The sequence below is a fragment of the Delphinapterus leucas genome, chromosome 4 (genome assembly GCF_059928025.1).
Source record: "Delphinapterus leucas isolate spDelLeu-1000000601 "Yukka" chromosome 4, BTC_Dleu_Yukka2, whole genome shotgun sequence".
Classification (NCBI taxonomy): domain Eukaryota; kingdom Metazoa; phylum Chordata; class Mammalia; order Artiodactyla; family Monodontidae; genus Delphinapterus; species Delphinapterus leucas.
Window position 1 is genome coordinate 9,158,203 of NC_143132.1, and position 25,484 is coordinate 9,183,686.

General features: G+C 46.6%; 1 protein-coding gene across 7 annotated transcripts in view; it reads right to left on the minus strand.

Annotated features, from left to right (window-relative positions):
* The window catches only part of DOP1B (DOP1 leucine zipper like protein B), a 111,224-nt gene extending 87,681 nt beyond the window's left edge, over positions 1–23,543 (minus strand). For 4 of the 7 annotated variants that reach the window (XR_002641867.2, XM_022553042.2, XM_089910272.1 and 1 more), the window contains exons 1-2: positions 23,376–23,543; positions 17,351–17,508 (exon numbers count right to left, since the gene is read on the minus strand). Coding sequence is in view for 5 of the 7 variants with exons in the window: in XM_022553042.2 (XP_022408750.2) it covers positions 17,351–17,488 (138 nt within the window). In the remaining 2 variants the exon portion in view is untranslated. Of the gene's footprint in view, positions 1–17,350; positions 17,509–21,703; positions 23,277–23,375 lie in introns of those variants that run through there. The other 3 variants (XM_089910270.1, XM_089910269.1, XM_089910271.1) reach the window with 3 other exon arrangements.
* Between the last annotated feature and the right edge of the window lie 1,941 nt (positions 23,544–25,484).

Below are 25,484 nucleotides of genomic sequence, written 5' to 3' on the forward strand. Positions count from 1 at the left end.
TAAAACTGCCTGGGACACTCAGAACCGAGAGACAGACGTGTGGCTGGCATAAAACAGGTGCTGGAAGAACAAGGTCTCCTCAGAAATACGAGGAAGTTCTGTACTTAGGATGAACCCTGTGCAGATGGGGAGACAGGAAATCATCGGCAGCTACTCCAGAAAGGCCTGATTCCAGCGAGAACCACAGGAATGCCAACGGCAAGGGCACAGATCAGCACAGGACATGGTGCATTTTTAAGGGCACACACACCCCTCTATTGTCAAGAAACAAGTGTGCCTGCATCAGCTCGCAGAGGAAACAGGCTCCCCATTGGTTAAGGATGGTCCAAGGCAGATCAGTTAGGAAGCTTTTGGATGTAAAGAATAGGATATCTGGGTTTCCCTGGTGGTGCAGTGGTTGAGAGTCCACCTGCCGATGCAGGGGACGCGGGTTCGTGCCCCGGTCTGGGAAGATCCCACATGCTGCGGAGCGGCTGGCCCCGTGAGCCGTGGCCGCTGAGCCTGCGTGTCCGGAGCCTGTGCTCCATAACGGGAGAGGCCGCAACAGAGAGAGGCCCACACCCCCCCCCAACAACAGCAAAAAAAAGAATAGGATATCTGACTATACAAGTCTCAGTGAAGAAATCTACCACCTCACAACCAAAAATCCAAAGCAGTGGTTCTCAAACTGGGGTAATTTTTCCCCCAAGGGACATTTGGCAATGTCTGGAGACATTTCTGGCTGTCACAGTAGGGGAGATGGGGTGCTCCTGGCATCTGGGGGACAGAGACCAAGACGCTGATAAACACCCTACAATGCACAGGACAGCACCCCAGCCCCATCGGAGAAGGTCAACGGTGCCGAGGCTGAGAAACCCCAGTCTAGAGGAGCCTACTTCTGCGTTTGGTTCATGCAAGGGCTCAACGACATCCTAAAAGAACCCAAACCTTTTCATGCTTATATGCTCCCAACGGTGAACTGACTTATCTTCAGTCTTTTCCTGCCATAACCTCAGATATCTGTCACATATCAAGCATTAAATTCTCACATGACTACAGAGAGCAGTAAAAAAAAAAGTTTGTTCCTTTTTTTGTCTCTCTGTATTAGAGGAAATCCTTTCCAGAAGCCGGCCGGCCACATCTCATGGCCAGAGAAGGTCATGTGCCTGTGTCTATAGGAAAATAGAATGACTAGGATTAAGTCCTCAAACAATAATATTCACCAGTGGGGCTGGAAGATGGGGGCTACCACCCTGTAGCACTTTACCACCTGACCCCTAAACATACCTGGGTTCTTTTGACAAGAAGTTAGAGGGGGTGAGTGGGTGGCAACCAGCACGTCTGCCCCAAACTGAGAAGTGGTGAGTCTGACCATGAACCCTGATGCTCTGCCCCCAAGCTCGGTGTTCCTTCCTTCACCCCACAACATCTGAATCAGCACACCTTCCAACAAATTTACTTCCAAGACATATTTCAGGCACTGGGAGAATCTGGCTTAAGCCAGATAATAATCACCAAAAGCACGTGAGTAAAATGTAAGGCAGAACTGTGCTGCTTGGGAAAAACACAATGAATACCTTACAAACTGATGAGGTAGTGAAATGACGTATATTTCTTGTCCTATAAAGATAAGAAGTTATTAAGGTTAGTAAATAAGGAACAAGCTTCTCCCTGATGAGACAAGCAATACGATGGATCTGCAGGGCTGAGGCACTCCCATTAAGATTAGTGCACGCCAGGTAGGAGCAGGGATGGGGACCGCCCACCTAAATCAAGTCCCCTCCTGTGCTAAAGGGTACAGCTGGGCCAGGGCTGCTGGACCAGCCGATATTTTTCTCCCTTGAAGATATGAGTGGAAGGAACATGTGCCATTAAGGTCTAAGCATGCACCTACACGCTCTTCCTCCTTCCTGTGGGACAGAGCGGCAGTGAATAGAGCAACTCTGGAAGGCATGTGTTAAAGACGGCAGAGTCCCTGGCTTGAGTCTCCAGAATGACCATATGGAAGAGAGCTGCCCAATCTGGACCAGCATGCAGAACTGATCCATGAGCGAGAAACTTCAGTCGTACGGTGGCACTGAATTTTTGGACTTCTTTGTTACAGCAGCTAACACTAGTGTTACTGATACACTGATAGTATCATTATTATTTAACCTTATTCCAGAAAATGCTAACAAAACACTGGGAAAAAACACAAACTCAGGGCTGGTTGATGATATGTACACCTGTCTACCCAAAGAACTCAACACAATTAGCTGAAAAAACTTAGAAATAAATTCACTAGGTTGGCTGGTTTCCAAATTCTATAAATTGATAGTTTCCTACGTGGCAACAACCAGTTAAAACATATAGTGGAAAATAACCCCACTGATAACAGCAGAAATACATGTATCAATTCTAATATATTTAAGACACAAGAAGGACTTACATAAGAAGAACAATTCAATGCTTAGGAACCTAAGTGAATGCTTTTTTTTTTTTGGCGGTACGCGGGCCTCTCACTGTTGTGGCCTCTCCCGTTGCGGAGCACAAGCTCCGGACGCGCAGGCTCAGCGGCCATGGCTCACAGGCCCAGCCACTCTGCGGCATGTGGGATCTTCCCAGACCGGGGCACGAACCCACGTCCCCTGCATCGGCAGGCAGACTCTCAACCACTGCGCCACCAGGGAAGCCCCATAAGAGTTTTTAAAAACTTTGCAAATGATTCTGAAGTTCATCTGGAAGAAGACTGCCTGGGAATGGTAGAAAAATTCTGGAATAGAAGAGTGGTTAGGCTGGGGTGGAGAGCACGTTCCTGCCAGATAAAGACGTAAACACAGCAGCTGGAAGGCATGGCTCTGGCACCGTGCAGACAATTTAATTAGTGGAGCAAAATAAAGTCCACACAAAATAAAGTTGTGTGTCCAGAGATTTAACTCTACATTCACTGACATAGCAGCTCCACCACGGGAGACATACCTTACAAAAATAGCCACAGGCGGAAAGATGCTCATTAGAGCCTCCTTTAGAGTTATGAAAACTGGAAGTAAACTAGGCCAACAACAAAGGGCTTCTAGATCTTGTCCACTCCTATACAATCCCCCTTCACTCCTTTCTTCTTTTACATAACACATACACACACACGCACACACACAAACACACACACACAACACCGCTATACATGAACGGTTTGACCTGTCTTTTTTTGCCCCCTTACTTTACTGTGAGCATCTTTCATGTTAGTAACTACAGTTGGATGCTGCATATGTAGTTTCGAGTTAGTAACTACAGTTGGATGCTGTTGTGTCATGTTTTATCCTACTGCCACTCCCCTACTGAGGGTGGTCATTTCCAATTTTTTTTGCATTACATACAAAGAAACAGTGCAGATTTTCAGAGCTCTCTTTGTGCGGTATTTCCATAGGATTAAAACAAATTTAGAGGGCTTCCCTGATGGTGCAGTGGTTAAGAATCCACCTGCCAATGCAGGGGACACAGGTTCGAGCCCTGGTCCGGGAAGATTCCACCTGCCATGGAGCAATGAAGCCTGTGTGCCACAACTACTGAGCCTGCGCTCTATGGCCCGTGAGCCACAACTACTGAGCCCACGTGCCACAACTACTGAAGCCCGCGTGCCTAGAACCCATGCTCCACAACAAGAGAAGCCACCGCAATGAGAAGCCCGTGCACCGCAATGAAGAGTAGCCCCCGCTCACCGCAACTAGAAAGCCCATGCGCAGCAACGAAGACCCAATGCAGCCAAAAAATAATTTAAAAAACAAAACAAAACAAAAATTTACAATGATCATGAACTTTCTTTTTCTTTTTTTAATATTTATTTATTTAGGCTGGGCCAGATCTTCGTTGCAGCATACAGAATCTTTAGTTGCAGCATGCAGGATCTCTTAGTTGCGGCATGCATATGGGATCTAGTTCTCCGACCAGGGATCAAACCCACGTGCTCTTGGATTGGAAGAATTAATATTGTGAAAATGGCCATACTACCCAAAGCAATCTACAGATTGAATGTGATCCCTATCAAGTTACCCAGGACATTTCTCACAGAACTAGAATAATCCTAAAATTCATATGGAACCACAAAGACCCTGAATTGCCAGAGCAATCCTGAGAAAAAAAGAACAAAGCTAGAGGAATCACCCTTCCAGACTTCAGACTATACTACAAAGCTACAGTAATCAAAGCAGCATAGTACTGGCACAAAAACAGACACACAGATCAATGGAACAGAATAAAGGGCCAAGAAATAGACCCACACACCTATGGTCAATTAATCTATGACAAAGAAGGCAAGACTATACAATGCAGAAAAGACAGTCTCTTCAATAAGTGCTGCTGGGAAAACTGGACAGCCACATACATGTAAAACAATGAGATTAGAGTATTACCTCACACTATATACAAAAATAAACTCAAAATGGATTAAAGACCAAAATGGATTAAATGTAAAGACCTGAAACTGTAAAACTCTTAGAAGAGAACAGAGACAGAACACTCTGCCATAAATCATACCAATATTTTTCTGGATCTGCCTCTTAAGGCAAAAGAAATAAAAGCAAAAATAAACAAGTGGGACATAATTAAACTTAAAAGCTTTTGTACAGCAAAGGAAACCATCAACAAAACAAAAAGACAACCTACAGAATGGGAGAAAATGTTTGGAAATGATATCACTGACAAGAGGTTAATATCCAAAATATACAAAGAGCTCAGACAACTCAATATCAAAAAAAAAAAAAAGAAAGAAAAACAAACCCACAAACAACCCAATCAAAAAAACAGGCAGAAGACCTCAACAGACATTTTTCCAAAGAAAACATACAGATGGCTAACAGGCACATGAAAAGATGCTCAACATGGCTAATTATTAGAGAAATTCAAATCAAAACCACAATGAGGTATCACCTCATACCTGTTAGAGTGGCTATCATCAAAAAGTTTACAAATAAATGCTAGCTAGGATGTGGAGAAAAGGGAACCCTCATACATTGTTGGTGGGAATGTAAGTTGGGGCAGCCACTATGGAAAACAGTATGGAGGTCCCTAAACTAAAACTAAAAACAGAGTTACCATATGATCCAGCAATTCTATTCCTGAGTATATAGCTGGATAAAATGAAAACACTAATTTGAAAAGATACATGTACCCCAATGTTCACAGCAGCACTGTCTACAATAGCCAAGACATGGAAGCAACCTAAATGCCCATCAACAGACGAATGGATACAGAAGATGTGGTGTGGATACAGAAGATATACACACAGTGATATATACACATATATACACACAATGGAATATTACTCAACTGAAAAAAAGAATGAATTTCTGCCATTTTCAGCCATGTGGATGGACCTACAGAATATTATTCTTAGTGAGATAAGTCAGACAGAGAGAAAGACAAGTGTTGTGATATCACTTATATGTGGAATCTAAACAAAATACAAATGAATGTATACCTAAAACAGAAACAGACTCACAGATATAGAAAACAAACTAGTGGTTACCAAAGGTAAGAGGAAAGGGGTGAGGGGCAAATTAGGGGTATGGGATTAAGAGATACAAACTATTATGTATAAAATAGATAAGCAACAAGGATATATTGTACAGTTCAGGGAATTAAAGCCATTATCCTGTAATAAGTTTTAATGGAGTATAATCTGTAAAAATACTGATTCACTATGCTGTACAACTGAAACTAATAAAATATTGGAAATCAACTATACTTCAATTTAAAAAAAAGACTGCCCATACCAAGTGTTGGCAAGAATACGGAAGAACTGGAGTCCTTGTAACTGCTGGTGTAAAATGACACTTTGGAAAACAATTTGGCAGGTTTTTTTTTTTTGCGGTACGCGGGCCTCTCACTGTTGTGGCCTCTCCCGTTGCGGAGCACAGGCTCCGGACGCGCAGGCTCAGTGGCCATGGCTCACGGGCCCAGCCGCTCCGCAGCATGTGGGATCTTCCCGGATCGGGGCACGAACCCGCGTCCCCTGCATCGGCAGGCGGACTCCCAACCACTGCGCCACCAGGGAAGCCCAATTTGGCAGTTTTTTAAAGTTAAATATATACCTACTGGAAGCAACTCGATGTCCATTAACAGGCAAATGGATAAATAAATGGTGTATATCCATAAAACTCTACTCAGTAGTAAAAAGGCACAAACTATCAATACATGGGACTTGGATGACTCTCAGAAAGCTTGGCTGAGCGAAAAGAAGGCAGACCAGGAAAAAAAAAAAGAGTATACACCGTATGAGTCTGTTTATATAAAATTTTAGAAAATGCAAACTAGTCGATGGTGATAGAAGGCAGATCAGCAGTTGCCTGGGGATGGGGGAGAGAGGGGAGGGAGGGAGGAGGGACCACAAAAGGCCAGGAAGAAACTTCTGGGGGTGACGGATACATGCTCATTATCTTATATGGTGATGGTTTCATAGGGATATCCACACATCAGAACTCATCCATTATACACTTTATATACGTGTAGTTTATTGTACAACAAAATTGTAAAAAAAAAGGGAAAAAAGAGAAGATCATTTAAAAAGATAACTAAATGGGAATGCCTGCTCAGATGCAAGCTTGTATATTGGTGTTCATGTTCAATCAGTCGTCCTTTTTGAAAAATAGCCCAGCTTAAACTTATTTCCTTCTGTGTTAGTTTGCCGTAACAAAATACCACAGGTTAGGTGGTTTAAACAACAGAAATGTATTTCTCACCATTCTGGAGACTGGAAGTCCCAGATCAAGGTACTGAGTGACTCAGTTCTCCTCCTGGTTTGTAGATGGTGCCTTCTCGCTGTGTCCTCATGTGGAGGGGAGAGCTCGCTCTTCTAAGGCCACAGTCCTACTGGATTAGGGCCTCACGCTTATGACTTCATTTAACCTTACCTCCTGAAAACCCTATCTCCAGATACAGTCACACTAGGGGGTGATCTGATGTATGCATTTGGTGGCTGAGGCGGGGATTGGGGGGGACGACACAGTTCAGTCCTGACATGATATTTCTGGTTTCTTAGCTTTTTTGATACTGTTTATAACACGCAAGGAAACCACAGCCCTTTTCCTTATCCATAAACTCACTTCTGCTAGATGAGCCTTTTTTTTTTTCAGATGAGCTTTTGTCATGAGATTACTGGAAGACTAATTCACCTGTCCAAATCTGAACTATTTCCATCCCTCCAGCAGATCTGAAAGGAAGACCAGCAAAAAAAGAGAAAAAGAAAAAAATCCTTGGCTCAGATGCAAAATAAATAGACTATCCTAGCTATCAATTATTGGCAGCCTATCAGACTCCCTTCAGCAAAAAGAAATGCACTTTTCCAGAAGGACCATGTCAGCCTTATGGTGTTTGAGTGGCTCACGGTGAGGCCATTCTCTCAACACTGAACAGCAAAGCGCCTGCTAGTTCTCAGCTCCTTCTGGAGAACCTGGGGTAGGGTAAGAAGCAATGATGCCACCTAGGGCATCACCCACAAAAAGAAGGATGATAGAACAGTGGCACAGGATGGGGCAGCCTTCACGCATTAGGAACGGGAGTTCTATTAGCTGCATCTCTCAAGTCCCAGTGCCAAGAAGATCAGAACACTGCCAGAAACAAGTGGGCGTTGTGCTCGCCACTCTCCGGCAGAGGTGCAGGATCTACTTTATTTACAGGTGAAAGGAGTCAGTAATTGCCAACAATATCCTTTAAGCTTGGTCTCTTCTCAGAAGGCATTTAGGCCCATGTCTTTCCAATATGACCCTGACACCCCATTTATCTGACACCTTCTACCCTCAAGGTCACCACCCCAGACAGCAGCAATAGGTTGCTGGAAAATGACTAAAATAAATGCCCTAAACTGAGACACCATTTCTCTACCAGATGGGGGCCCAAAAGTGAGTCGACAAGATGGAAGCAGGCATCACGTGGGCTGAGAGGGGCTCATGGCCTGACTCCAGCTCACTTGCTAAGCAGAGTCTGGTCCAGCAGGGATCACGGGCAGCAATTCTGACTGTGTCTCAGTGGGAGGAGGACTGCAAGAGTCCTCACAGGGAGACAGATGGGGAAGCCCAACCTGGAGGGCTGGACTCCCCTAAAAGACACCCCGCAAAGAGCCCCACAAAGAAGCTGGTACAGAGCCGCTGAGGTGCAGTCACGTGGGGCACAAGTCATCAGGGTCATGGTCTAAATGTCTGTGTCCCCCCGTGTGATGGTCTTAGGAGGTGGGCCTTTGGGAGGTGATTAGGTCATGAGGGTGGAGCCCTCGAGAGTGGGATCTCTGCCCCTTCCACCACGTGAGGACACAACCGAAGACAGCCAACTGTGAACGAGGAAGAGGGCCCTTACTAGACACTGAATCTGCCTACACCTTGGCCTTGGCTTCAGCCTCCAGAACAGTGAGAAATAAATGTCTGTTGTCGATAAGGCCCCCAGGCTGTGGTACTGTCACAGCAGCCCCAGGGGACTGAGGCAGTCCGGAAGGCTGCCCTGAGGGACTCGGAAGTTCCGGGCACATCCTGTATTACTACAGGAAGTTCTGGGCACATCCTGTATTACTACACTACAAGAGCTGAAGTTCTCCACAGTGCTCCAGGGCAGTAAAAAAAGATTAAATAAATAACGCTCTACTCTTCCATGAGGCACGTGATGAAAACCCACCTGGGCTTCACCAGAAATGAACTTTTTTAAACAGTTGCTATGTGGAGGGACAAATTGCAGTTCATTATCATACCCTGTTATGGGCTGAACTGTGTCCCCAAAATTCGTATGTTGAAACCCTGACCCCCGGTACCTCAGAATGTGGATGTATTTGGAGACAGGGTCCTTGAAGAGGTGACCAAGGTAAAATGAGGTCATATAGGTGGTGTCCAATATGACTGACTGGTGGTCTTCTAAGAAGAGGAGATTAGGACACAGACACACAAGGAGAAGAGGACACAGCGACAGGCAGCCGTCGGCAAGCCAAGGAGAGAGGCCTCAGAAGAAACCAAATCTGCCGACACCTTGATCTTGGACTTCCGGCCCCCAGACCTTCGAGGAAATCAAGTTCTGTTCTTGCAGCCACCCAGTCTGTGGTATTTTGTTATGGCAGCCCTAGCAAACTAACAAAGACCCCAAACTAAAGAGGCTTTATCTGAACTAATGCTATTTAACAGAGAAGCAGTTATCAGGGTGCGGGTAAACGTCAGGATCCAGGCGAGACTCATCAAGTTTTTAGGTAGACGAGGTCTTGGAGCTGATCTGTAAAGAGCCGGAACAGTTCACCTGGTCTCCGAGCTCCAGCCACCTTCTTCCCATCATGCCACAACAAGGAGGCTCCGCTTTAAAAAGCAGGTGCTTGTCGTTCAGCATTAAGACTTTAGAAGATGAAACACTTAACAACACCCAAGACCTATTTCCCTTGCTACTCATGCATGTCATCTGCTATCTGGCCATTCAGAACCATTATGATTTTTTTTTAAAAGAAGCTTCAGTGCTAAGGTTTTTTAAATGTACAGAGTTTAAATAAACTATCCTTCATTTCCATAATCAAAGTTCTACCCCAGGCTTGGTACAGTGGTTGGGTTCATAGGGCTCAGATGCACTTGATTAAAATTTATCTAAAAATGATCCGTGAAAGGTGACAGCTTGAAGTCTCAGATAAACAACGAAGCAAAAATTACCCTGTTCAGGTTGATACACATAAAGCTATAAAAGATAAACTTTTCCATAATACAGAAAGATTCTAAAAATGATACTGAAAGTTTAGCAAGTTTTAGAAATAATATAATTAGAACCTGTCTATAGTCCGACAAACCAAAACCTCTTGGGGCTCAGTTTTCTCTTGTCAAGTTGAGCCAGATACACTTCTGCTGTTGAGTATATGGTTTATGTTTTATAACTTGCAATCGTCCACCTTAATTACAACACAACTGCACCTAACTTTGCACACCACGATATTGTTTCTGCTTGCATTTTTTACTAATTCGTCACTAATTCACTCACTGAATTTGTGTGTCCACACAAGAGTCCAAGAAGTCTAAGCATCACAAAAGCCTTAAGAAAATTTTTTATTCACATCAACTCCTATCAGGTACCCTTGAATGCAGAAGTCGCGAGTCTCCCAGAAGTAAGCGATCGCTAAGCTGATCAAGGCTTGCTCTCTCCAGCACCTTCCCAAACCCTCCACGTCCAGTAACTCTGATCCGGGTGCTGAGGCTGCCCACTCCCACCCACAGGCTCTCGTGATCAGGCTCATTCCCCATGCATCAGCTGGGGAGAAAGGCAGCGATGGGTCACCTTGCTCAAAGCCTTCCTGGAAGCTCAGTGGCGTCCCTCCATCGCAGGACAAAGCCCGGTGACCTGCCCTGGCTACCTCTCCTCTCCAGCCACACCCGCCCCCTGCTGGACCTTGGACTCGGGCCCGAGCCCCAGATGGCCTCCCCACCAGCTAGCTCGACGCATCTGGGCCTCTGCTCAAATCTCCAATGTCACATTATCAGAGAGCCGTCTCTGCCTGAACTAGCATCCCATCCTCCTTCCTCGCTACCAGCTCTCCTCGTTAACTTCTCCTCTTAGCATTCAGCCCCCAACGGCACGTATTTATCCGCTGTCTGTCTGCTACCAGCAAAGCCTTAGGTTCCATGAGAGCAGGAATCGTGTATTCAGTGCTGGGTCCCAAGCACCTCAGTGTTCAGTACACAGTGGTTCTACCACTGTATCGGTTGCTAGGGTTTCTGTAACAAAGCACCACCCGCAGGGAGGCCTACAACAACAGAAATGGAGGCCGGGAGTCTGAGATCAAGGTGTCGGCAGGGCCGGCTCCTTCCGAGGCCGTGAGGGACAATCTGCTCCAGGCTGCTCTTCTAGCCTCCGGCAGTTTGCGGGCAATCTTGGCATTCCTTGGCTTTTAACTGCATCACCCGGATCTCTGCCTTCATTCTCTCATGGCATCTTCCCTCTCTGCATGTCTGTGTCTGGGTCCAAATTTCCCCCTTTTATAAGGACACAGTCATCCTGGATAATGACCTCGTCTTGACTGGCTCTGTAAAGATCAGATCTCCAAAGAAGGCCACACTCTGAGATACTGGGGGTTACGACAGGTCTATTTTGGAGGACACAATTCAACCCCTAACAACCACTGAGCAGCCATATGACATGGGGCAAGTTAGTTAACTTCACCAGTAAAATGGGGCTAATAATCGGATCTGCCTCGTTTGGCTAATGAAGAAAGCAAAGAGGTGCATCCCTGACCCCTTATGTGAGCCACAGATATTGACATGAAAATAGCTGGGGGCCCTGCTCCAGGGCACCGTGTTGGAGGCCAGCAGACAGGGTCTGGGTCCTCCCTCTGCTATTTGCCGGCTATGATCTTGCACAAGTTGCTTAGTCTGGGTCCAATCTCAAGACATGCTGTAAGTCTATACAAGGATGCACACCAGGTCCTCAGCACAGTGCGCTCTCTACGGATGTCAGCTGTCATCGGCAAGGCTGGGGGAGGGACAGATGATGGTGTCGCCCTCATCCCACCGACATCTTGCAAATTCATCAAGGGGGCCACTCACCCTCATTACCTAATCATTGCAGCAGAGGATAGGAAGCTGGAGCAAAGAGGACACAGGAGCGGGGTTACATGGAATTGGCTGACAACAAAAAGTTGTCTTTTTAAAACTCTTATCCAATACAACTCGTATCCCACAGCCCATGGACGTCACACTGAAACATCTTCCAGACGCTCAAACTAACATCTTCGGGCTTCCCTGGTGGCGCAGTGGTTGGGAGTCCGCCTGTCGATGCAGGGGACGTGGGTTCGTGCCCTGGTCCGGGGGATCCTACGTGCCACGGAGCGGCTGGGCCCGTGAGCCATGGCCACTGAGCCTGCGTGTCTAGAGCCTGTGCTCCGCAACAGGAGAGACCGCGGCAGTGTGAGGCCCGCGTACCGCAAAAAAAAAAAAACTAACACCTTCCAACAGGAGCCCCTGGTCTCCCTGCCCAGCCTCCCTATCACATCCTTTCAGCTTCTCAAGCCAAAAACCTTGCAGAAACCTGCAAGTCATGCTGGACTCCTCTTTTCCCCTTATATCCCACATCCGCTCCGCGAACAAAGCCTGTTAGCAACACCTTCAAAGTACATTCAGAATCCAAACACGTCCCTGCTGGCCCATCTACGTTACAGCAACAGCCCCTAAATGGTCTCCCTGCTTCTGCCCGGCCCCACCCAGTAGCGCAGCTGGAAATGGTTCTAGCACCTAAAAGGGAAGCCAGGTTGTGGCACTCTGCCGGGCAGCCGCCCCCAGCTCAGGGGCCACTGTCAGACTCCAGCTTTAAAGGACCGACACGATCAGACGTCCTCCCCACCCCTTTCCTCTGCAGCCTCGTTTCCTACACTCTCCCCATCCCTCGCCTGGGCAACCTCCCTGGCCTCAGACACACCAGAGCCTCTGGGCTTGGTCAAACGGCATCGTCTCAGCAACCCTCACCCTCCCTTCCCTTCTTCACGGTTCCCACAGCACTCATCACCACCTAACAACACGTCTATTTTATCATCCAGCTTCCCCCATCCCCACCAGAATGAGGGCACGGTCTTGTCAATTTTGCTCTCTGCTGCACCCTGGCACCTACTGGCACATTTTAGGCACTCAGATGGCCACTGAAAGAATGAATGGCTAATGCTTTCAAAGCTCCTTAAAGAAAGATTCAACTGTACTCAATAACCTGGGTTGGGTTAAAATGATTAAGCATTTCTGAAAGTTTTTCAGGGACACTGAAACAAAGCCTGTTTCACAGAATACCTCAGTGCTCAAGAACTGCACTTTCCAAGTTTATAATTTTACCTACCTCAAAATATACATGTTCCTAAATAAATGGAAAGACATTCTGTGTTCACGGATTAGAAGACAATACTGTTAATACGGCAATACTCCCCAAAGTGATCTACAGAATCAATGCAATCCCTATCAAAATCCCACTTGGCTTTTTTGCAGAAATTGACAAGCTGATCCTAAAATTCACATGGAATTTCAAGGAATCCAGAACAATTCTAAAAAAAAACAACAAAGTTGAAGGACTCTTACTTCCCCACTTCAAAACTTACTACAAAGCTACAATAATCAAAATGTGTGGTATTGGCATAAGGATAAACATATAAATCAATGAAAAAAATGAAAGTCCAGAATTAAATCCATCTCTCTATAGTTAATTGGGATTCCAAGACCCTTCAAAAGAACAGTCTCTTCAACAGATGGCTTTGCACACGCAAAACAACTGGATTTCCACACACAAAAGAATGAAGTTGGAGCCCCACCTCACGCCATGTACAAAAATTAACTCAGCCAGAATGGCCATCATCAAAAGGTCTACAAACAATAAATGCTGGACAGGGTGTGGAGCAAAGGGACCCCTCTTGCGCTGTTGGTGGGAATGTAAATTGATACAGCCACTATGGAGAACAGTATGGAGGGTCCTTAAAAAACTAAAAATATGACCCATATGACCCAGCAATCCCACTCTTGGGCATATATCCAGAGAAAAGCATAATTCGAAAAGACACATGCAAAAAAAGGGGGTGGGGAACTTCCCTGGAGGTCTAGTGGTTAACACTGTTCTCTCCAATGCAGGGGGCACGGTTTTGATCCCTGGTCGGGGAACTAAGATCCTGCATGCCACACAGCGTGGCCAGAAAAAAAAAAAAAGAAAAGATACATGCACTGAAATGTTCACTGAAGCACTAGCTACAATAGCCAAGACAATGGAAGCAACCTAAATGTCCACTGACAAAGGAATGGATAAAGAAAATGTGGTACATATATACAATGGAATATCAGCTGTAAAAGAAGAATGAAATAATACCATTTTCAGCAACATGGATGGACCTAGAGATTATCATACTAATGAAGTAAGTCAGACAGAGAAAGACAAATATCATATGATCTCACTTATGTGTGGAATCTTAAAAAAAAAAATGACACAAATGAACTTAATTACACACAGAAACAGACTCAGACTTCAAAAGCAAACTGATGGTTACCAAAGGGGAAAGGTGGGGGGAGGGATAAATCAGGAGTTTGGGATTAACATATACACACTACTATATATAAACAGATAATCAACAAGGACGTACTGTATAGCACAGGGAACTGTACTCAATAATCTGAAATAACCTATATAGGAAAAGAATCTAAAAAAGAATGGATATATGCATAACTGAATCACTTTGCTATGCACCTGAAACTAATGCAACATTGTAAATCAACTATACTCTAATATAAAATAAAAAATTAAATTTAAAGAAAATGTTTCCAGAACATCAGAATGCATGCACATGCCCCAAACCCACCCCTCTTCCATCCCAGAGATATCTAATATCCCTGGTTATATACAATAATATGGGTTATTGTGTTTACCATGTATTTTTTAGAAGTTTTGGCACATATGTTGTTTGCATTTCCCAATGGTAGATTGTTTAATTTTACACGTTTGAATTGCATGTGTGCTATGAGTTAATTTTATCCTTACTACATACTTGATATTCATCTACGAAAAACAAAAAACAAAAACAAAACACAAATTAAAATGAATCAAAGACCTAAATGTAAGAATTAAAACTATAAAACTCTTAGAAGAAAACACAGGTAAATCTCCATGATCTTGGATTTGGCAATGGTTTGTTAGATATTCACCAAAAGTACAAGCAACAGAAGAAAAAACGTTAAAATTGGACTTCATCAAAAATTTTTAAATTTTGTGCATCAAAAGACACTATCGGGCTTCCCTGGTGGCGCAGTGGTTGAGAGTCCGCCTGCCGATGCAGGGGACATGGGTTCGTGCCCCGGTCCGGGAAGACCCCACATGCCGCGGAGCGGCTAGGCCCGTGAGTCATGGCCGCTGAGCCTGCGCGTCTGGAGTCTGTGCTCCGCAACGGGAGAGGCCACAGGAGAGGCCCGCATACCGCAAAAAAAAAAAGTGAAAAGACTGCCTAAACAATGGGAAGAAAAAAATCTGCAAATCATATATCCAGTAAAGGACAAGTACCCAGAATGTATTGATATAAGGAACTCTTACAAATCACAACAAAAAGACAAATAGCATAGTTAAAAAATGGACATAACACTTGAATAGGAATTTCTCCAAGGAAGATATACAAATGGCCAATAAACAAATGAAATGATACTCAAAATTTTAGTCATTAGGGAAATGCAAGTCAAAACCACAAAATACCACTTCATACCCACTAGGATAGCTATCATCAAAAAAAACCCTGAGGGCTTCCCTGGTGGCGCAGTGGTTGAGAGTCCACCTGCCGATGCAGGGGACACGGGTTCGTGCCCTGGTCCAGGAAGATCCCACATGCCGTGAAGCGGCTGGGCCCGTGAGCCATGGCCGCTGAGCCTGCGCGTCCGGAGCCTGTGCTCCGCGACGGAAGAGGCCATAACGGTGAGGGGCCCGCGTACCACACAAAAAGAACAAAAAACCTGAAAATAAGTGTTACTGAGACTGAGAAGAAATTGGCGCCTTCATAAATTGCTGGTGGGCATGTAAAATGGGGCAGTCACTGAGGAAAACAGTTTGGTGGTTCCTCAATAAGTTTAATATAGAATGACCACATGACTGAGTAATTCTACTCCTAGGTATAAACCCGGAAGAAATGAAAATAGTGTTCAAACAAAAACTTGTATATGAATATCCATACAGTACTATTCACACGAGCCAACAGGTAGAAACCCAACTGATGAATGGATAAACAAAATGTGGTCTGTTCATACAATGGAACATGATTCAGCCATAAAAAGCAATGAAGTACTGATACACACTACAACGTGCATGAACCTTGGAAACGTGCTAAGTGAAAGAAGCCCAACACAAAATATCACATCATTGTACCAGTCCTTTTGTATGAAATATTCATAGACACAGGAAGTAGATTAGTGGCTGCCAGGGACAGGGGAAGGGGAGTAACGGAGAGGGTTTCCTTTGGGGTGGTGAAAATGTCCTAGAACTAGGTAGTGGTGATGGCCGCACAGCATCATGAATGTACTAAAAGCCATTTAACCGCACACTTTAAAATGGCTGAACGGTAAATTTTATGTTACATGAATTTTAACTCAACAAGAAAATAATGAACACACCCCCCTCCCCAAAAGTATGCTGTTTTTAGATTCCAGGAGAGTCAAGTACTAAAACAGAGAAACATCTAGAAGAACCCGAATCTGTCCAAGTCCCATTCCAGGGCTTCTCGCTTTCCCCTGGAAAGGCAACCCACCTTCGTTTAAGACAGTGAGTGTTACCTTCAGCTAGAAAAAGTCCTGAGTCAGAGCTCTACAGCCAAAGCACTCTCAAGCCCTTATTTGCTGTTTTATTATACGTCTCCACCCCAGCCAGCACCAGCCGTGATGTTCACATGTTGTAAATACACTTTGCAGAGACCGTGCAGTTTCCCGGCCACTGCCTGTAAGAACTGCCCATCTCCTCTTTGCCATCTGTGGGTGCTGATAGCTGCTTTCGGGAGGTTGGTGCTGGACGGCTGCCCAGGCGCTGCCCCCGTGGTCAGGCTGCTTGCATTCTCACTCCCCCTACCCTGGTCCCTTGAAGAGGTAAACGGACAGATTCTTTCTCTTTAGCGAGGTTTGTTATGGAGTCCCCTGGTGTGTGTTACCTGGGGAATGGGGACCTCCCAGACTAGGCTGGACATCTCCCAGCTCCCGTATGGCACTCGGGCTCCAAAGTCAGGTATCACAGCCAGGAGCCCTGGCCAGACAGTAACGGAGCCAGGCACAGCCTCTTCGAGCCCAGGTATCTTCTTCCTACAGGTCACAGTGGTCGCCTGAGTGTTTGAGCATCACTGTGTCACCCTCCTTCTGGGCAGGATGGAAAAATACAATGGTCCCCATCCACAGAACACGAGGTCAAGACCACATGCGACGAGTTTTGGTTTTCTCAGACGCAACCCCTTTTCCCTCGTCCAAACACATGCACAATTTCTGGGCAGATTTCTGTAATTATTTCATCCTTTATTCTTCTAGGAGTTACCAGTTTGCAGTAAAATGGTGAAAAAAGTAGACTGGAGAAGAAAAAGCCATAAAGATCCTAAGCAGTACACGAAGGACAATTCATCTTTAAATAACTGGATAATTTATAAATTTATCTTGTTCAGACCTAAATATTGTTGAGAAAACAGACTGTTCAGCTGTTCTATCGACTATATCCACACTGCATGTCTATGCTCAGAAAAAAAAGGGCTGAAAGGGGAGGTACGTACACCAATAGGTTAATAGTGGGTGGGTAACAGAATTATGGGTGGTTTTTCTTATCTAATGGCTGTAATCTGCATGTAGTGTAATATTAAAAAGACAAGTCCTTGAAATAATAAAAGGACAGCTGTGTCCCTGCCTCCCTGCAATCCACTCCCTGCCCCACATACCTTGTTGAGCTTGCCCAGTGAGGATATGAGATCCGCCCATTCGCTGGAGGACTCAAAATTTCTTAAAGCCTTTTCAATCACAGAAGAGTAATTTCTGTATCTGTAATCATTCAATAGCTCCTGCTCTTCTGGGTCCATTCTCGCAGCAGAGAAGGTATCTAAGAGGGAATCAGTGAATAAACAAATGAGGCAGCTCTTCGAGGATGAAAAGCGTTCCCAGCCCAGAGTCCCAGGGGACACAGGGCCACAAACGTTCCTATGCACAAACGTGCTGGGCGATCCAACTCAAATATTTAGCAAGGCTGCTGAGCCAGGCACGATGGCAGATAAAAGATAAACGGTTCCGGCCCTCCTGGACTCCGAGGGAGACAAATGGACAGAGCAGAAAGAAATGAAACGCTAGAGTTCCACTCAATGGACAAAATGAATTCTAGGAGCCAAGTCACAAAGTGGCTAACTGCATGTTGTTGCTGACTGGTAATTCTCAACGCAGGCGGTCCCCCCCAGCAAAGGGCATTTACAAAACCTAAGGAAAAGCCCATCTATGGTCTTAATTGAACAGTTGGTTTAGGAATTCAATCCTCTACAACTAGACTCGGAGAGAGGACTGGAAATATTCTACAAGAAAACCAGGAGGAAAAAAAGGACCTAAGGGTGAAGCGTCTGACAGCAGTGGTGTCAGAAACCCACGGCGTGCCTGTTCATTTACTAAGTGCCAATTATCTGCCAGGCCCCCGACAGCTCTATGCCCCTGGGTGAGGAGTCTGCCTGGAGGTGTGTCACACCAGGGCCCAAGCAGTCATCATTTTATTCTGGCCCTTGTATATTCTTTGATGGATTCTCTTTTTTTTTCCTGTGGCTAGATGCATTCATTATATATGAACCACTGCAGCTACTGCAAAGCCTGAGACATCGACTACCTGAGCCCGATGCCAACAGCAACCATTTCCTTTTCTTCTCATCCCCAATGTGACAAAAGGAAACATGAGATGCTGCAGATTTGCGTTTTTGAAAACATCCACCATTTATACATTATAACATATAGAAATACATGCTTAAGTTTTGTTTTTACTCCTTCATTTAAAAAAAAAACACCTGAAGGTCAAGCCATCAGTCTACTCAAACAAGTTACAGCTCTGAAAAGCACTCCACAAGGCGTGGAAATGTCGAATCGTTCTCTTGACTTGTCGCCAAGCTCCATACTCCAATGTTTTCTCAAAGGTGATGCCTTAGGGTTTCCACTTGCCTCCCTTCTCTAGTCTTCATCTGATGAAGATCTATTTAAAGTGTGGCAGGCACCCACACCAAATTCCTTGCCCCCTTTTCCACACTAAGAGAACCCTCATTTTGCTCAGGGCGGCACTATAGTCCCCAGCCTCCCTTACAGCTAGATGGCCGTATGACAGTGCTGGACAAATAGAAGCTGCTGGTGGGGGACTCTTCTGGCCTGTTGTCCTCCACCTTTCCCCTTCTTTCTGCCCGAAACAAAGGTTTGATGCTGGAGCTGAAGCCACATCTTGCAACCGCGAGGAAAGAGCCATCTTTAAGGCACGACTTCCCTGCATAAGTGGAAGGACAGAGCAGTTGAGGCCCCAGATGGCTTTAAGAAGGTGCCATACCAACCCTGGACACTCTGCCCCTGGACTTACTGTTTTCTGCACATAAGAGCTAATTTGTTTAAGCTGCCGTTCAATCAAGTTTTCTGTTACTCACAACCAAACACAATCCTGTTTGATTTATGAACCTAAGTAATATCTCACTAGGACGTGGTCTGAGAGAGAAATACAGAGCAATGGTGACATGGTTAAATCCCCTGAGTTGGAGTTAGTTGGCTAACCGAGCTGCATGTTGTCAGTCAAATAAAAAGCCAGATATCGCAGACGGAAGAAACTGAACTGCAGGGACAACGTGATGTTTAAGCCTCAATCTTTCATTTACTGGCCACAGTGAGGTTGTAAGACTCCCATGATATCTTCTACTTCACTTTCCGATTGCTCTGGACCCATTGCGGTCTTCTTAAGGCCAACACAACTTTCGAGTTGCCAACGTCAGTGGACCCTGTTTCCTCATTCACCTCTCAGGAGGGCTGTGCAGCAGGCCACTTCCTCCTTCTCCAAACAGCCTCCTGTCTGCCCACACTCCTCTGGCCCACCGACATCTCTGCTGTACCTTCTCTGCAGGCCCATCCTCCTCTACAAGACTGCCAAATGTTGGCATTCCCAGGCACCAAGCTTGGGCCTTCTCTCTCTCTCTCCACCCTCAATGATCTCTCCATTCCTTTAACTAACAAATACCATCTTCATGCTCATGACCCACAGATTTATAACCTCCCGAACCTCCCCCTCCAAGGCCCAAATTCATGCAAGTGTTTCCTTGACTTCTCCACCCGGATATGGCACGCGTGTCTCAAACCAGGTGCATCCCAAACTAGACACTCGAGTGTCCATCAACAAAACGTGGTCTAGCCACACGATGGCATGCTATTCAGCAATGAGAAGGAACAGAGTCCTGAAACATGTGACGGGGTGGATGAAGCTGGAAATTACAAGCTTAGTGGAAGAAGCCAGTCATAAAAGGCCACATACTGTATGATTCCATCTATATGAAATGCCCAGAATAGGCCAATCTGTAGAGATGCAAGTAGATTAAACAGTGGTTGCCTAGGGTGGGGAGTACGAACTGGGGAGTATCTGCAAATGGGCACAAGGGTTCTTTTGGGGGGTAATGGAAATGCGCTAAAATCAGATTATGGTGATGTCTGCACACCTCTGTAAATTTACTAAAAATCACTGAACAGTATATTTCAATGAATGAATTTTATGGTCTGTAAATTATACCTCAATAACACTGTTTTTGAAAAACCCTCTTTGTTTCTTCTTTTCCAATACAGTTTATTACAGGATATGGAATATAGATCCCGGTGTTATACAGTAGGACCTTATTGTTTATCCATTCTATATATAATAGTTTGCATCTGCTAATCCCAAACTCCCACCCCATCCCTCCCCTACCTCCCCTCCCCCTTGGCAACCACAAGTCTGTTCTCTATGTCTGTGAGTCTGTTTCTGCTTCGTAGATAAGTTCATTTGTGTCATATTTTAGGTTCCACATAGAAGTGATATCATATAGTATTTGTCTCTTTCTGACTTACTTCACTTAGTATGATAATCTCTAGGTCCATCCATGTTGCTAAAAATGGCATTATTTCATTCTTTTCTATGGCTGGATAATATTCCATTGCATGTATATACACCATATCTTCTTTATACATTCATCCGTCTGTGGACATTTAAGTTGCTTCCGTGTTAAAAAACCCGCTACTCTTGATTCTATCTGCTCAACCTGCTCCTTCTCCAGTCTTCTTTTCCTCAGAAAGTGGCCCCACCATCTATGGGAACGTCAACATCGTCCTGGACTCTTCCTTCTCTTCACCTGTCACACTCAACCCAAGTCCCATTGGCTCTTCTTCCAAAATACCCATGGACTCTCCACTGTGCAAGCCACCTTTCTCCTGCAAGCCTGATGTAGAAGCTCCCTAAGGGTTCTCCTTCACTCTTGCCCCTCTCCAGTGTACTTTCACACAGCACTCCAAGTCCTCTTAAAACAAAAAGCACTTCCCCACCATGTTTAAACTCTTCCCATTAAGCCTACAGTAAGTCCACACTCCCCCCACCCCACTCTGTGGCCTACAAGGCTCCACCTGACTCTCCTCAAGGCACTCTGCTTGTCCTAAGACAACTCATTCTACCACAGAGCCTTTGCACATGCTGGGCCTCTCTGCAAAAATATACTGTGCTATGCATAGGCACACAGCAAGATCGCCTGCTCATTCTTGGAAAGGCCTGCCCCTTTTGCTGAAATAATAGCCTTCATACTTTTTGAAATTATCAAGGATGGTAATGAGAGGTGTAGTTTGTTTTGCCAAGTAAAGAGATAAGACATTAGTACATCCCAACGGTCCATAAGTTTTTTTTTTTTTTTAATTCCAGGAAATGTACAGGTCTGAAATCCCGTGTCTCTGAACCACTGCAGTACTCCATGCAGTCTGTTCACTGTATTAGGTGTCCACGCACTGGAGAAAGAAACATGAACAAGGCAGGGTTCTACTCTCACAGTTCAGAGCCTAATAAAAGAGGAAATACCTAAACATGTAATTTCAGTTTAATGCGGCACAGTGATGGAGGGTGGGCTGATGTAACAGAGTGATGCTGGCAAGAAGGGCAGAGGAAGCCCAGCTACCAGCAGAGACGTCCTCAAAGTCCACAGGTGTGGGCGCTTGTCAGCAGGAAGAGAGCCTTGTCAGCAATAACATGTGTTTAGGAGGGGAGGTGGCAGAGGGGTACCACTGCTTACGGTTAGGAAGGCGTCAGCCAGGTAAGAGCAGGTAACTGGAGCGGTTCAATGTTATGGTTGGCTGTAAGAAGAAAGTACTATTCAGTGTAACTAACAGCACTGGTGAGAAGCTTGGAAATATGCAAGCTCTTTTATTTCAAAATATGGGGCACTTGATACTATGCTAGTAAGCGAGTCTTCTGGGGGGGGGGCTTGGCAAATCCATCATTTCTGCATGTATTTCTCTCATGCAACACACAAGAGTCCTAAGAGATGGGTATTATCAGCCTCCAGATGAGGATACTGGGAATCAGGCCCTCCAGAAAATGGCTGGGGTCACATAGCAAGCAACTGGCAGAATTAGGATTCCAGCTCAGGCCAGCCAGGTGCCACAGAGCCTCGACTGCATTAAGCTACAGGTAAAATTAATAGTGCAGCCCTTATAGACCTCTTTTGACAATGTTTTTGCAATCTACTCTGGATACCTTTTCTGTGAGAGACTCAATAGCTCAGTAAGACTGACAGAGTCCTACAGCCTCCTCACAATTACACCCAAAGGAGTAGTCGTATAAACAGGCGTATCAGACCAGATGAATCCGCCAGAAAACGGAAAATGTCAGCTGGGGATCTCTCACCTTAACCCTTCTTAATTTCTTAGGAAAACAAGTTTGAGTGAAAAATCAACTGTCTAGATCCAAAAGAAGTTAGTATTAAAGAGGTTTACACGAAGGACCGTTTCTGAGTTAAATGAAAACATAGGTGAGTGAAAAGTGTCAGAGTCACCCTCCCATGCGCCATCAGTCGATAATGATCCTCAGTCACAGCACAGAAACGCTCCTCTATAAGTGGTTTAATCAAGTAGGCACATGATTTTGAATCGGGTCTTTCAGAGTGGTAATTAAATTGAGGTGGCAAAAATGTAAGACACATAATGGGAGAAAGCCTTGGGGGGAGAGGAGCGCTTCCACTGCCTTACCAAAATATGCTGCAAAGATTCTCCCAAGTGTAGGGCAGCTGTCCCAGGTTAGGGAAACACCTGAGGGTAACAGACCCCATAAGCAGCGGCACTGAGTTGGTAAAAGACCATCCAGGAAGGCAGCAGCTGGCAATCCTGCAAGACGGAGGGGCCAGGCGGCTGAGCGCGCACTACGGCTGGGATCCCTTCTCCTGCGGACAGTCGGGAAGACTTGGGGGGTCTTCCCTTAACAGGAAAGCCTTCATCTTATAAAGGTCTCGATCCCTAGCCCTGCTCCCCGACCAGGACCTCGAGCAAACAAAGCCGCGGCTTCGGCATCCGCCGGCCGCGGTGAGGGGCGGCCGGGCCGTGACCCACCTGACCTCTACCTGCCGGACGAGAGGCCACGCCGGGCCCGGCCGCTCTTCCTTCGCTGCGGGGAGCCGGGGGAACTGGGAGGGGACCCCGCTTAGCCTCCCGGGCTGTCCCTTGCTGGGCCGGGGCCGGAGCCCACGCCCACTAGCGGCCTCGCTAGGGCCGCCCCCGCACTGCAGCAGTGAGCGCCGGTGGGCCCCGGCCGCGCTCGGGGGAGCCACCTGCACACCAGGCCCGCCTCCAAGGCGCCGCCCGAACCCTGTGCACCCGGAGAGGAAGCACCTGCCGCTCACTGACCCGCAAGAGGAGACGCCCCGGCTCCCTCGGCTTCGCCTGGCGGCCGAAGGCGCCGGCCTAACTTACCGGCGGCGGCGACCTTTCTCGGCGGGCGCGCCCACGGGAGGCGCGGAGGAGCCCAGCAGGACGCCAAGGGTTAAACGATCGGCAGCTGCGGCGCGGCCGGCAGCCGGAACGGCGGAGGAAGCGCAGCTCCCAAGCCGCAGCGGCCGCGGCTCCAGGACACTGGGCGGGCCGGGGGGGCGGATCTTAGACGCTTGGGGGCGGGGACAAGGGCGGGCCCTCGGTGCGTGGGGAGGAGCCTAGAAGGGCTGGGCCGGGAGGCGGGCCCTTGGCATATAGGGGCGTGGCCAAAGGAGGGGCTTCTCTGCGGAAGGGGCGAGGCAGGGCGGAGAGGCGGGCCCTCGGCGCGTGGGGGGCGTGGCTAAGGTAGAGCGCTCGGTGAGTGGGGCAGAGGCCGGGGAGTGTCCTCGACGCTCGGGTCAGGGCCCGGAAGACGGGCCCTTGGCTTGGGAGGCGGGACCAGGAGGCGGTACCTCGGCTGGCGGGGTGGGTCTCGGGGGCGGGTCCTCAGCGCGCGGGGGCGGGTCCTGAACGCGGACTCCAGAGCGCAGGGCTCCCACCCCAAGTCTCCCGCAGCTTCCCGGCGGCGGGCGTCGCTCTCAGCGAGAACAACTAGCTCCTGCCCTCGCCGCGGGTCTGCTTCTGGGGAGACATCGCACAGGTTGGGGGGAGGTTTGGCTCCGCCTCTCATCTGGGCCTTCCCCCGACACACCCAAATGGAAGGGGACGTCGGTCAGTGAATCAGCCGGCCCAAGGAGAGGTTTGGAGTTACAGACAAGGAGAACCGATGGACCCGAGAAAGGTGGGCACCATGGCACTTGGCCATCGGGACTACACCCAAACTCTCGGGGAGGAAGCGAAATGAACCCTTCTGTACACGCTCGGGCCGCTGGAGGTTTGGGGACCCTGGTAAGGTGCGCCGGCCCCACAGGCCGCACTTTTCCGACCCTTGGCATCTGAGAAGGTGAGGTGGATAATTCCTGGAATGAGCTTCTTAATGTGGGCTCTGGCTAAGAAAGGAGACCTCACATCAAGTCTAAAGAGCATTCATGCTTCCAGATAAACTCTAACCCCTTCCTGTCATCCTCAGGAGCCTTCGGACCTGGACAGTCCAGACGCACCCAACCTGGCGTGACAGGTGCAGAGCAAGAAGCACCTGATGACGGGACTCGGGCAAATTTCACCTGAGCATCCTGATTGCACCAGCTCCGGCTCGCAGCCAACCAAAGCAGTGCCACCTGTTGATTGAGGTTGTGATTTCTATGGAAGCCTCTAACAATTTAACCCCTCACTGTCCCCTGGGAATTTTCAGACCTAGTTTGGGGCCCATAAATGCTAGGCCATCCATGAAAGAGTTTGGGGGGGGTGGGAGTGGGGAGTCCATGAACACGTTGAAATTGTGTAGAATATTTTGTGTTTATGTATGTTTCTGGAGAAAGAGTATAGAGTTTGTATCAGATTCCCGAGGGGATCTATCACCTCCCCCCAAACATCAAGAATGTTTTAATAGTTTGGGATGCTGGACCTCTCACCAGCCAGGCTTCTGATTCTGATTCCATCTCCACCCAGATGTAAATCCTCTAATGGTCAATTCTAGGAATGGTCTTAAAGTAAAAACAGAAGAAAACTAAAGGATTGAGCATTTGCAAGACAAAGAATTAATTTCATGAAAATTGATTTCCTAATGAAGATGCGATAAGCTCCATTTTTACAAAAACAAAGTTGACAAACAGGTGTTTCTTTTTTTTTAGGTTTCTCAAATCCTAGCCACACTGCACATGGCATTGAACTAACAGAGATAAAAGAACTGCTCATACCCACCATTAAGGAGAGAGAATCAGTTTGTGCCCAAACCACCATGTACAACTTTGTCCTAGTGCATTTATATAAAATAAAACACTTCCCTTATAGTTAGGTCACCTAGCTCTGAAGAATGCCAGGTGTGTGGGAGGTTAATATAAATTAACTTTGACAAATAAGCGTAGTGTAAACCCTTAAAAGAACTCCATTTATAATCAGGATTATATGTAAATGTACAGCACTAAGATTTAAAAGTTTATTCTTACAAGGATCTGTTTACTTGGGTCAAGCTGTCTTGTCACCCTTGATGTA